Here is a 13,274-nt window from a genome sequence, read left to right on the forward strand (position 1 = left end):
TGTGTCGCTGGCCTTCCCCAGCGCCTGGTTCTCCTCAGGCGGATTCCTGCCTCTCAGCCTGTCTTGGGTTTGCCCCCGACCTCCTCGGGAGGCCGCCATGCCCAGACCTCATGGTCTCAGGGCCCCTTGGCATCCCCGACAGAGAAGCCTCATGGGTGGGCACTGTGCCATCAATAGTTAACACAGTGGAACCATGTAAAAACGATTCCATATTAATTTGTTAAAATAATAGACCCATTATGTTTTCATAAATAATTTTATGAAAAATTTCTATATTTTCCAAAACAAATATTATTGAAATAAAAATATGCATTTCTGCAAATCTCCAGAAAGTCCGGCTCCCGGAGGACAGGGACCCCCACGCCTGCCCCGGGCGTGTTGGTCAAGAGCATGTCCCACTGCTTACGCTTGGTTAGGCACGGGAGTGCCCCCAACCATGGCGAGGGCTGCCATCCCTGAGCCTGGTCCCCAGCAGATCATCCGTGCACATTGGCCTGGGGAACACAGACTCAGCCCTGTCCTGGGCACAGCCCTTCAACCCTGCTCTCGTACCTGACCCCACCATGGGCACTGCTTCGCCATACCCCACCACCCCAGCCTTGTCCTCCTGGACCTAGTGCTAGGAGGATGCCAGACAGGGTGAGACCTTGTCCTGTGCATGCCAGCCAGGCAGACTGTGCTGAGATGGGCCCTTTTGCACAGCGGAGGCAGAGCCGGGAATGGAGGGGTGAGCCCTGCCTCAGGGCATCAGCAGGGGCTGCGTGGGCCCGGGCACAGATTTGAGGGATGAGTAGGTGGTTGCTGGATGAACATGTAGGACGCCAGCATGATCATACTGAAGGGGTGAGTGTCCCCTTGAGAAGTTTGGGTCAGACAGATTCTGGAGCCCTCTTGCTTCACTGTCCAGGCTGGAGGGGCCCTCTGAGCTTAAGGCCAGCATAGGCCAGGGTCCCGCTCTGCCCAGGCCCTTCTAGGCTGGTTTCCGAGCCATGGTGTGTGCTTTCTCAGACTTGCTGTAGCCTTGGTAAATAGTGGATGTGCTGGGCCCCTGGGCCCTGGGCCCCGCTGGGCTGAGAGATGGCCAGGTGGGAGTCACTCCCCAGGGCAGGACTGGCACAGGGTCTCCAGTGCCCCACCCACTTTGCAGCCCTGTGTCTGCCTCTGCCACTCCCCACCCCAGGGAACCTGGGCCCTCTGGGGAAGGTAGCGGTGGGCCAGCCTATGCATGTGGGTACAGGCCCTCTGGGGAGGATGCCCTATAGACGAGGGGCTCCGGCTCCCCCAAGGCTCCCTTCTCCGCCAGCTACTGTCAGCCTCACCCATGGCCTGGTTTCACCGTGTGCTCTGTGTTCAAATGTCTGCACCTGAGCGTGCCCTAAGTGTCAGGCTGGGACATGGGGACCAGCTCCCTTTTTACACGACCTTGTCATGTATGTGACACATGTGCGTGTACTGTCTTGTGGCCTTTGCACACCGGTTCATCATATGTTTCAGTGTGCACACGTGGAGCACCCCATCTCTGTGTGAGGCATGTTTGTGAGTGTACGCCCACGTACACAGAGCCGGGTGGTCCACTGAAGGGGCCTGGCCGTAAACAGCTTCCTGTGCATACTGCGTGTGTGGCTGGGGGAACAGGGAGGATGTGTGTGTCTCTTAAGGACAGTTGCACTACAGGGAGAGCTCTGGGTGCAGTTGCAGGAGGTGGCCTGAGAACAGCCTCTGCAGACGCGTCCTGACCATAAGCGAACGTGCGGTCAGGACACCAGAGGGCAGGGGCCTGGGTGGTGGCCAGGGCTCAGCAGAGGCATGGCCTGCCCTGTGGCCTGGTGGCGGTGGCTGACCGTTTGCTGGTGTTCGTTACTGTGCTCACCGGTGCAGCCTGGTTTCCCGAAACGTGGCCAGTTCTGCTGCCCCGGTCTCCGAGCTTCCTGCTCTGGCGGTTCTGGGTAGTCGCATGTGCCCGAGTCTCTGTCCGCATGTACACCCCTGCACCCCTGCCTGGCCATGGCCATGGGGCTTCTCCCCACCCTCCCTCGCCTCAGTGGCTGGTGGAAAGCACGGGGTGGCCCAGGGACCCCAGTCTCACGAGGGCTCAGGTGGGCTGGGGATTGTTCTTGCTTTCCCTTGGAGTCTGTTAAACAGGCCTTGGGCCCTACTGCCATCAGCACTGGGCCCATAGGGCTGGGAATCCATTGGAGGTCTCCATGTGGTTGGCAGCTGGGGGGTGGTGCCTGGGCCTGCAAGTGGTGGCCGTCACTTGGCCTTGACCAGAAGCCCCAGGCGGGTAAATGCTGGGCTGTCCTGAGTGTGGTGCCCTGAGCAGGGCTGCAAAGACCTCCCGCAGCCACAGCCATAGTCGGGGCCACCATGCCTGCTGTCCAGGTGTGCCTGGGCATGAGTGTGTGTCACAGGGTGAGCTGTGCCTCAGGGGCACCCTGGGTCTCCTTGTCAGGCTCAGCGCCAGCTCCTGAAAAACCCAGCAGGCAGCCCGCACAGGCCGGGCCCAGCCGGGTGGGCTCCTAAGTCCTGCAGGATGACATTTCCAGGCTCAGGATGGAAACCCCAGGAAGCAAACCTCAGATGCCAGCGGGAGGCAGGGAGGGGGGCAGGGGGCGGGGGTGCCTCCTATTGTCCCACTACACGGCCTGGTCGGATGGCTCTCCCACCAAGAAGAAGGCTTAAGCTGAGTCTTGTACTCTCAAAAACAGGAAAATAAAACATCTGGTGCCCTGGAGTGGCGTCAGGAAGCAGCACGTCATCCCAGCCCCTACTCTTTGTCGACGACCAGCCTCCGTAGGAGCTCCCGGTCTCCTGGGGGCCGGCACACAGCAACGTCAGTGGCCCCAAGGCCCAGCCTCCCAGAGACGGGCAGGCAGACAAGGCAGCAGGTGTGGGTGGGCTCCCAGGCCCACGTTCACAGCCAGCAGGCCTGGCCTTTGTGGGTGCTGGGTGCCTCACAAGTGCTGGTGGGATGTGTGTATGGCACCAAGAGCCTGGGAGACACGCGCCATCCCGTGGCTCTGTTCCTGGTCCTTTGGCCGAGTCACACAGGGTCGTCCTGGGGGTCACAGTCTCTTGTCAGCCTTCTGCTCGTCAGAGTGGTGGGTGTGGGCTCAGCACGTGGTCCTCCCGAGACTCCAGGCCCATCTGCAGCTGACCGCTGTCCCTCTTCCTGCAGGTCACGGTCACCACCATTGGCTACGGGGACAAGGTGCCCCAGACGTGGGTCGGGAAGACCATCGCCTCCTGCTTCTCCGTCTTTGCCATCTCCTTCTTTGCACTCCCAGCGGTAGGTGCTCCATCGGAGCATTCTCCCCAGCTCCTCGGACAGCTGGGGCCCGGGGGTGGCCACATGCCCCTTCCTGTGAGCAGACCCGTTCAAAACCAAGATGGTGCTTCCCTTCCAGAAGGTGCTGCACTCCAGAGCCCCACCTGCCCTCCCTGGGCCCTGGATGCAGCCTTCCCGTTTCCAGTCCCCATTGGGGTCCTTACAGGCAGTGTGGGAGCAGCCTGGCATGGCTGTGCATGGAGACGGTGCAGGGCAGGCCTGCTCCCTCAGCCTGGGGAGTGGGCAGTGTGGCTGCCACATCCCATGGAGGCAGAGTCTTGTGCCCAGAGAGGGAGCCTCCACACTGTGGCTGGCAGGGCCTTTGTTCCATGTCCTTTCCGGAAACCACGGACTGTGAGGTGACTGATGTGTCTAGTGTGCGCTGCCTGCGTGTGGGTGTATGTGTGCATCATGTCTGTGTATGGGTGTCATAGTGCCTGTATACTATAGGTGTGTGTTTATGTATCACAGGGTATGTCTGTACTGTATGTCATACGTGCCGTGCATACTGTGCGTGTATTGTATGTGTGTGTGTGTGTTGTATTTAGCATGTGTGTTGTGTGTGCATATGTGCACTATGCATGTATATCAGCATGTTTGCACGCGTGTTTATGTATACGTGTCACAAGTATGTTTAAAGTATACATCTACATGCTGTACATCCGTGTAGATGCACACAGCATGTAGACATATCTATTGTGTGTGCATGCGTCACATGCAGGTGCACAGAGTGTGTGGCACACATATGCATGTGCACCACGTGGCCCCTGTGTGGACAGCTCCCTAGCTGCTGGTCGGGTCCTTTGCACCCCATCAGCCGTCCTTGGGGGGTGGCAGCAGGCCTCCTGAGCTGAGGGCTGCCTTCTGACTCCTGGCCCCAGCCCAGTGGTATGACCCCTTCCTGGGCACATACAGATGGATCAGCCCACCTGGCCCCCAAAACAGTTCCTGGGAATGAGTGAGAAGCTCCAGCCCCCCACCCATGGGACTGGGCCCCTTGCTGGGTAAGCCCTGGGGTGTGAGTTCTGCCCCCGATGCCGGCCCCGGACAGACAGCCTGGGCCAAAGGTGGGACCTAGAGGGCTTCTTGCACAGACCATGCCTGGCCTTCCCACAACGGTGACTGGCAACCATGTTCTGAGGCTGCTCCCAGCTGGCAGCAGCCAGTTTGGACGGGAGCCTCCTGCCATTCCTTCCCAGGGGATCCTCGGCTCAGGATTTGCCCTGAAGGTGCAGCAGAAGCAGAGGCAGAAGCACTTCAACCGGCAGATCCCGGCGGCGGCCTCACTCATCCAGGTGCGGCACCTGCAAGGCCCTGGCAGCTGTCATTGTGGTCACTGTTATCGTTGCGTCCAGCCCTGCTGGCCACCGGGCAGAACCACCGTTGGCCCCTGCAGCAGCCAATCTGGCCTGTGGGGCATGCTGTGCTTGTGGAAGCCTTGGCTTCTGTGGCGATGGGGTGAGCAGGGGGCGCTGGAGCCTGTGTTCCTCCAAAGCCGCTCCCCTTCAGGGTCATGCCCTGTGGCCTGGACAGGAGGCATGGCCATGCCAGGAGTGACCGTGGTTGGCTCTGAGGCTCCCTGCACTCCCGTTCTCCCTCCTGCTGCGCAACAACCTCAGGGCCGCGTCTGGGAGGGGGTGACCAGGTGACTGTCCGCAAGGGAGTGGGACCCAGATGTGCAGTTGGTGCCATCTGGATGGCCTACATCCCTCAGGGCTCGGGAGGCCCTGGTGCCTGGGGGTGAGGAGTGGCAATGGGATGGCATGGGCCTCCCTCTGGGCTCACAAGGCCAGCAGGCTGGGAAAGCAGAGTCCTGGAGCAACAGGGAAGAGAAGGTTCTGGAGGCAGGCAGGGAGGCAGCCGGTATCAAGCTCTGGGACGCTGGGTCCTGGCTCTGTCGCCCCGGGATCTCCAGAACCCACCAGAGAATGGGACTGCCCTTTTAACGTAAGCAAAGACTTCGTGCAGGAGCCCCTTGAAAATCACATCCTGTGGGTCTCTCTTGTTGACCACTGCAGGGCCAGGGCTGCTATGAGGAATGGCGGTGAGGGGCCCGAGGGTGCGCAGCCAGGTTGAATGACGGTGCCTGGCTGGAGATACGGCCTCCGCCTAGTGCAGTGGCTGGGGGCACAGTGTCAGCTCCTCTGGACACACTGGGCTGGATGTCCCCCAGGAAGCCTCAAGGCCTGGGCAGCCCCTGCTGGCTGGGGTCCCCCTGCAGTCCTCCTGAGCTGGCTGACCCAGGCAAGGCCCAGGCTGTCGGGGGCCCATCGCAGCCTCCTACCAGGCTCCTGACTCAGCCAGCGTGGGGCCGTGTGCTCCCACTCTAGGCCTGGTTTTATGGCTCCACAGTTTCTCCTGCTGGGGAAATCATAAATCAGGCCCATAAACCCGCCTTGGTCCCGGCATGAGCAGGCTGGCCACCTACCCCCCAGGAGACCACATTTGATTCTTGCCCTACTCCCCGGGAACTACAGGTCTTGTGAAGGGGGCTCTTTGGAAGCTGCACACAAAGAGGGCCCCAGGTGATAGGCACGCACAGGTGCAGGGCAGGGGTCCTGGGGTCTGCCAGGGTGGGCGGACCACGTGGAGTGTCAGCCTGTGTGTGAAATGCTCGGGCCTCAGAAGGGCTGGGCTTGTGCCCCTGCCTGCCTGTCCCTGGGTGCCAGGTGGGAGTGAGGGCTGCAGATGCCCCTCGCCAGCTGCTGTGTCTACCTGGGGCTGTCACCCAGGAGCCTACCAGTGTAGGGGCACATTCTCTACTTAGCCCTCTCTCAGGCTCGTGTGGCCAGTGATGACAGCCACCAGGACATGTCTTCATACAAGGCCCCGAGAGCCCCTCCTGCCCTATCCCTGCTCGACGTTGCACAGCTGCCCCCCACATCCCCTGCCAATAGTGTCCCCTCCTCCCACCCTTCCCATGTGGTACTGCCGTGGCATCTCTCTGAAATGCTGGCTTCAGAGCTGCACCCCTGCGCTGTTGGAGGCTCCCCCAACTGCAAGGTGGTACTCACAGGCCTCTGGGAGAGGCCTCACCTCCAGCCAGCCCTGGGGACCCTTCCTCGCCCTGCCCCCTACTCAGCACCCACAGGTCCCGGCAACCCCTCTTTCTCAGCCCTTCCTCACTATGTGGCTGCTGGTTGCCCATTTCTGCACTGGTCTCCTTTCCCGTTTCTGCCCGTCTCTGCACGCTGTGCACCCTGGTACCCAAGGACGGTGTGCAAACCACCCACCTTTGTGAGTCTCACCCTTGACTCAGGGCTGGCTTGGGATGTCTGCAGGAAGACACCAGGCAGATGGAAGTGCAATAGACTAGGGGTAACGGGCGAAGACTTTTGTGATGTCCCAGCTCTGGGTAGCAGCTGGCCCATGAGGCAGTGAGCTGTTTGGCGCAGCAAGGGACCAAGCCAGGCTGCCTGGGTGGAGGGTCTGGGAGCTGGGCCCATGTCAAGCCTGTGACTCTGAGGCCCCACACCCTGCCACCCAGAAGGGAGCGACCAGGCTTGGGGAACAGGGAGTGGAAGCTGTAGCTTCCACAAGGGTCCCCACCGAGTGGCTCAGCTGGTGACAGCCTTCCCCCCTGCCCGACCTCAGACCGCGTGGAGGTGCTACGCTGCCGAGAACCCCGACTCCTCCACCTGGAAGATCTATGTCCGGAAGTCCCCCCGGAGCCACGCTCTGTTGTCACCCAGCCCCAAACCCAAGAAGTCCGTGGTGGTGAGTAGTCCGCCTGCCACCAGGGCAGGCCCTTCTTGCCAGCAGGTGGGGGTGGGGTGGCTGTGGGGGCACAGCACAAGGCTGGGCTCTCACCACGCGTCTGACCTGGTGCAGCCTGTGTCAGGGCGTCAGCTTCATTGGGGCACTGGCTATATACCCGATGCTAGATTCCTGCAATCCCAGTGTCCCCCGACTTGGGGGTATGTAAGACTGGTCACTCCAGGGCATGAGAGGTCCCGAGAGAGAGCTCCATGATCAGGACAGGCTGGAAAGAAGGCTCTTCAGAGGGCCTCAGGGTTGGGCTTTGCACACAGGGCACAGTGGGTGGTGAGCAGTTGGCAGGGGGTGGCGGGAGGTGGGTGGTGGCAGGGAAGCAGCAGGGATGAGAGGCGAGGCGGGGCGCAGTGAGGGGCATCTGGAGGTGGAGGACCGTGGAGTTTGGCAGGCGCTGGGCAGTCATCTCGTGACGTGGCTGGGGTCACGAAAGGGGTTGGGGCTGACGCGGGCATGGTTCCCCGTCCTGGCCCGGGCCCACACCCTGTGTGGAGAGACCTGGCCTTCCCAGCTTCCAGCTGCCAGCGGAGCCTCCGTGCCGACTGTTCCCCAGATTTCCACACAGCCTGCACCCTCACTTCAGGTGCCCTCTTCAGGCCCTGCTGGCCCCGAGTCTGTTCCGCCATATGTGTTCACCCTCACTGGTCACAGCCCCCATTACCACCTCCCCCGGCACCATCTTGTAGGTTTGTCTGCTTCCTAGTGTCCTGTCAGCCTGCTCCAGCGAGGCCATGAGCTCACAGGGCAGCCACTGGGCCAAGCCCCCTTGTGGCCCCCAGCAGCCCTGCCCTGTCTCTGTGTGAGGATGCTGGAGCTGGCCCCAGGCCCCCGGTCCCTGTTGGGGTATATATGGCAGGGGCTAGGCTCAGGGTGGCTGCATGGACACTCCGGGGCCAGCGCAGGGCCTGGCAGATGATGGCCACGAGCCGCTAATCTGTTGTCTGTTTTTTTAGGTAAAGAAAAAAAAGTTCAAGCTGGACAAGGACAATGGGGTGAGCCCCGGAGAGAAGACACTCACGGTCCCCCAGATCACGTGCGACCCCCCGGAAGAGCGGAGGTTGGACCACTTCTCTGTCGACGGCTATGACAGTTCTGGTGAGAACCCCTCAAACAGGTGTGGGGTGCAGGGCCGGGCAGGTCACTGCCTCTTCTGGGAGCCTGAGCAAGCCAATGAGTTTCTCCCTTGGGCTGGGGTCTCTGCTGACGAGGCATGAACAGACAGAGGGTGGAGCTGCTAGAAACTTCTGTAAACCTTCCAGCTGCCTTCCCCGGGAGTCTTCCCAAGGTGAGGCTGGCCACACCTTCTGTTGCGAGAGGAAGCCTGGGCAGGTGACTGGAGGGGTCAGCTCCCCCAGCTGTGCCGAGGGATTCCAGCTGCCTGGCTTTCTCCCAGTAGGGCCCACGGCTATGGTTGGGAAGTGGCTAGGGTGACCTCTGGGCCCACTGGCAGAGAGGCCAGAGGCAAGGGGGCTGGGGATGGAGCCCTGAAGGAGCAGTGCCAGGCCTGGGTAAAACGTGGGGAACTTGACAGCACAGGCGCTTCTCATGCAGCCTGGGGCCCGAGTCTGTGTGTGATGGTGTGGCTGGGACCTGTGTCCCTCCTCTCACCCCTGCAGTGGGGGCTGGGATGAAGCCACCTTCTGTGGGACCTGACAGTTGGAGGGCAGACCTGTCTAGGGTTGACGTGTTCTCCATCCCGGGTGAGCGGCTTTCCCCGCGCTAACTTGTAAGTGTGGCTCTGTGACAGTCATGGAGAGCGAGGCCCTGGAGGCTGGGCTCGTGGGCTCCAGCCACGCAATGGGGAACACAGCAGCACCTGGCCGTGGCCGTCACGTGCCTCCCGCCAACTTCTGCCGAGCACACACACAACAGGCGGCCTGCGGTGATGCCAGGGCATCAGCGCTTGGCTTCCCACACTGCTCTGGGCAGACCTGGCCTCCCAGCTGTAGCAGGAGGCACACGTGATGTATCTGTCATCTTGAGACCAGTTTTGAGACAAACGTCTGTGGGACAGAACCACAGACTGGGCAGCTCGACGGGGTGTGAGGGGACCTCATGTTCCCTGGCCCCGGACGAGGGTTGGGGCCCAGGGTTGTGACTCAGCCCTTGAGAGTTAGGAGGCTGAGTGGAAGGGACCCCGCTTCTCCCTGGGAGCTCAAACTTCTCTCACCTGTGACTTCAATGCCCACTTCTGGAGACTGTGATCTCAAGCTGCCAAACTCTCTAGCAGCTCTCTTAGAACCGCACATGAAAGAGTCTGGCTTTTTCTTTCCTCAGCCGTGTGGGGTATTTGAGATAGCTGTGTTGCCACCAGGACAGGGGCGTCGGCTCTCAGCACCGCGTGCAAAGGTGCCATCCGTGGCCTTGCCGCCTGCTTCCTCCGAGGCAGCCCTGGTGGCGACTGTGCTCTGATACAGAGATGGTGCTTCTGGACACCGTGTGGCAGCACCCATGCAGAGGTCCTGGCAAATGCTCCCAGAAGCCCCCATCCCAGGGCATGATCCCCCAGGAGGAAAGGGGTGCCTGTTTTGAAAACATTTGGTTATCATGGTGCCAAAAAGCAGCACTAGTTTAGACCCCAAGTGAAACAGCGGCCTTGACCTCCCAGCACGGGGGAGGCTTCATCTTCCAGGAAGTGGGGAGAGCAGCATTCGAAGCCCACTCCCCTTTGACCACTCGCTGTTGTCCCGACAGACATCACGCATTCGGACCTTGTGTTGGTTCCTGCCCACCCAGTTTCTGCCCCTCGAAGCCTCAGTCCCCTTCTTCCATGACTCCAAGGCATATCCTCTAAGGAGGCTTGACCCTGCCCTGGAGGGACCGCTCCCAGCTCTCCCTGCCTTCCATGCCCTGTGGGAGGGAGGACTCCATGTGGCCCAGTCCCTTGGAGGCTGGACCCCGCTGTTTTGGACTCTGAGCCGTTGTAAGCCAGGCCCCGCCTCAGTTGTGCCAAGTGGCTAGGGATCCATGCCTGGCAGAGAAGGGGCCGTACACCTTGCCCTCCCATCCGGGTGACGTGGTCCATGGTCCATTCCCTCCTCAGCAGCCCTCCGTTTGTCCTTTGGTCATTTTTGCATCATCGCTCCCCTCTCAGACGTCTTCCTAGTGCCTGGGACCAACCCAAATGTTCCAGCTCGCTAGCAGTTGTAGGGATGCTGTCACGTCTTACCTATGGCGGGGGTGGGGGGGGGACAAGCCCACACTGTTCCCAACTCTGTGCTCGTGGGCACCGGCCCAGTCCACCAAGCTCCATTTCATTTAGAATGCCTCACTTGCATCCCCCTCCTTGGCAGAAGGCTGGGTGGTGCCCCTTGGGGCTTTTCTGGGCATCCCATGTGGGAGTCACCAGGCAAGACCAAGTCCAGGCACCCGCTCCACTGGGCACCAGCCTCCCTGGTGCCTCAGATGCCATCAGGGTTTGCCTGGGACCTGACCACATCTCAGTGAGCCCCTGGGACATGCTCCCGCCTGCCCGCTGGAGCCGGCACAAAGGGCGATTGTGCCAACCAATGCCCAGTGTCCCCACAGCTCCGGATTCAGGGCTGGGACCATTGTCTTGATGCAAATAGGGGCTTTCTGCGCATGCTAACGGGCAGGTGGGTGTGGCCGGGGGCTGGGGACGCAGCCTGTGTGCGGCCTGGAGAAGCATCACTTGCTGCCTGCTGAATGAGGGGCAGCCCGAGTCGATGCCGTCCATTCAGCCTGGTTAGTGTTATTAAGTCATTAGTGCTGTCTGCGGAATGTTAATGAGGGAAAGTGCAGAGAAAGTCAGGCGCCTTTTGTGGAATGCCCCTCTACGGAGGGGGTTTTTCTTTTCTGCTAGAGTTCTTTCTTCCCTAACGTGATAAGTCAGCCCAGGCTGGAGCTGCCAGATTTCTGGAGCCTGAGCTGTCGGCCTGGCCCCCAGAGACCCAGAGTGGCCCCTGATACTCCTGAGTCCCCTCTGCCCAGGAGGCTCTTGTAGATCCCTGGTGTGGTGAGAAGGGGATGCTGATCCCAGGGCGGAAGCCACTCCGGGAAGTCCTATAGCCCCTCTCCCGCAAGGTGGGTGCGAACAGCCGCACCGATGTCCCCCCAAAGCCAAACCCAGGCCTCGACCCTGCCTGGCTATGCTTGCTGTTGTGTGGGCCTGCAGATTAGGGTGCCCACCTGTTCACACCATCCACCTGCACACAGGCCCCTTCAGCTCAGGCTCTAGCTGGTGCTGTGCAGTGTTGGCCCCACTCACAGGTGGAGAAACTGAGGGCCACGGCCATGCAGGGCCCTCCCAGGGACACGTGTGTGTCCAACACCCTACCGAGCCTGCCAAGAGGCACATGCAGGTATGGTAGTGGCAGGCCTCAGGGGCTGAGAGAGGCTGGGAAGCAAGAAGGCCCCCCACAGACCTCAGGGAAGGGAAGCTAGGAAGGAAGAAGGCTTCCCATGGTGGCATCAGAACACAGCCTAACCTCCCGCCAAAATGGGGCACGTGTTCCCTGCACAGCCTCCCTGAGGGGAGGAACCAGCCCCCACCCCACGTGGCAGGGCCCGCTGCGGCTCCCCCTAACCGTCTGACCTGGGTGGGGAGGGAGGGGCATGTCAGCAGCCACTCAGCCTGAGAGCCCAAGCTCAGCAGAGGCCGGCTGACCTAGCCCTAGAGTCTTTGCCATGCAGTGTCATGGACTCTGCTCATGAAGGACGCTCATGTGCGGGGACCCAACCGTGTGCTGCTTGGCTTGGCAGTGTCGGAGGGACCGGGACCTGCAAGGATGTGGTAGTCACTGGCCATGCCCAGCCTGGGAGCCTGACACTCGCAGCCCGGCTGCTGCTGCCCTGGGGTCCTAAAGATCCTCTGTAGGAAGGAAGATACACAGGCCTGATGCACAGGCCGGCCCAGAGGGTCCAAGCAGGCATGAGCCATCCACATCTGCAGGTCAGAGGAGGCCTGGGCTGGAGCCGCACACTGGCCATCCTGTCCCACTGTCCCTCCCTCAGAGTCACTGTGTTCCCTCTGCATGAAACCGTCCTTCCCAGATCCCGGAGTCCTGAATGAAGGAGCTGCCTCCATTGTGCGCTGCCTGCCCCGCCCCTCCTCCACTCCAGCCAGGTCCCCATTTGACCAGGTTGTCCAGTCTCCTCCTCAAAGGGGAGGGGCGCTTTGTTTTTTGTCACTGACCCTGAGCTGGTACCGTGCCCAACCCATGGTGGGCGCACGATAAAAATGCGTGGCTGTGGCACTGGCGTCTGTCTTGACAAATGGGCTGGAGGTGCAGGACTGGCCGGAGGTGGCCTCCTAAACACCAGAGTCCTTAGGAGGCCACAGGAGACTTCCCTAGATCTGCTGGTCCTAGACGCCTCCTCAGACAGGATGCCTCCAGAGGCTGCTCAGAGGATGCTGGGCTGGAAGGTTGTGGTCTGTGCCATAGGGCAGCAGCACCTTCCTGCCTGGCCTGGACAGGGTTCAGAAGGGCTTCTAGGGAGGCGCCTTCAAAGCTGTGCCTCTGTGTGTCAGCATGTGTTTGCCAGGTGAGCTGGGACTATCATGTGGTTTCCCGTTTGTAAAGTGGGGCAGCGTGCTGGAAGAGCATGCATCGCATAGCCAGGGGTCCCCAGTGTGGCCTGGGGGCTTGCCGTCCACACTTGTGTGTGTGCTTTTTGGAGGCATGTGTCATGGAACAGCCTCACCTCTTGCTTCTGCACTCGTGAGGCTGATTCTCACAGGGTCAGGCTGTCGCCTCCACCTGCTCCCTGCTTGGCGTCCTCAGCCCAATACACCAAGCCTGGCCTTTGACCCACTCCTCCATTCAAGGCTGTGTGTTCTGATGGTGCAATTTTGGTGGCTGCCGCAGGATTAGATCCTGAATGCTTTGCCAACTAAAATCAAAAGTCGCCCCAATTCCTCTGGAACCTCCCTGGGACCTCGACTCTAGGCTCCAGACCCCACTGTCTCCTGCCGTTTCCCGGGCCTTTGTTGTCCAGCTTTTTGGTTTTTTCTTTTCAACGATCCCCTTTTTGTTGAAGTTTTATACATCTAGATATTTACTCACAGATTTGCCATTTTCTGTCTCACCATTTGGATTTAATTTCCTTTTTCCTGAAGTCTGTGCTTCCTTCAGCAAAGGTAAACCCTCATTTACTTTGCCTTTGTTCTTGGATGATGATTTAGTTGTGGGGAGAGTTGCAGGGGAGTGTGTAC

At 60.5% G+C, this 13,274-nt stretch overlaps 1 protein-coding gene across 3 annotated transcripts in view; it reads left to right on the forward strand.

The window, feature by feature from the left end:
- KCNQ1 (potassium voltage-gated channel subfamily Q member 1) overlaps positions 1-13,274 on the forward strand; it is a 393,190-nt gene that overhangs the window by 128,904 nt on the left and 251,012 nt on the right. For all 3 annotated transcript variants that reach the window (XM_039471158.2, XM_074401856.1, XM_074401855.1), the window contains exons 7-10: positions 3,179-3,289; positions 4,528-4,623; positions 6,923-7,045; positions 8,053-8,194. In XM_039471158.2, coding sequence (XP_039327092.2) covers positions 3,179-3,289; positions 4,528-4,623; positions 6,923-7,045; positions 8,053-8,194 — 472 coding nt within the window. The remainder of the gene's footprint in view (positions 1-3,178; positions 3,290-4,527; positions 4,624-6,922; positions 7,046-8,052; positions 8,195-13,274) is intronic.

Source organism: Saimiri boliviensis, chromosome 6, assembly GCF_048565385.1.
Source record: "Saimiri boliviensis isolate mSaiBol1 chromosome 6, mSaiBol1.pri, whole genome shotgun sequence".
NCBI lineage: Eukaryota > Metazoa > Chordata > Mammalia > Primates > Cebidae > Saimiri > Saimiri boliviensis.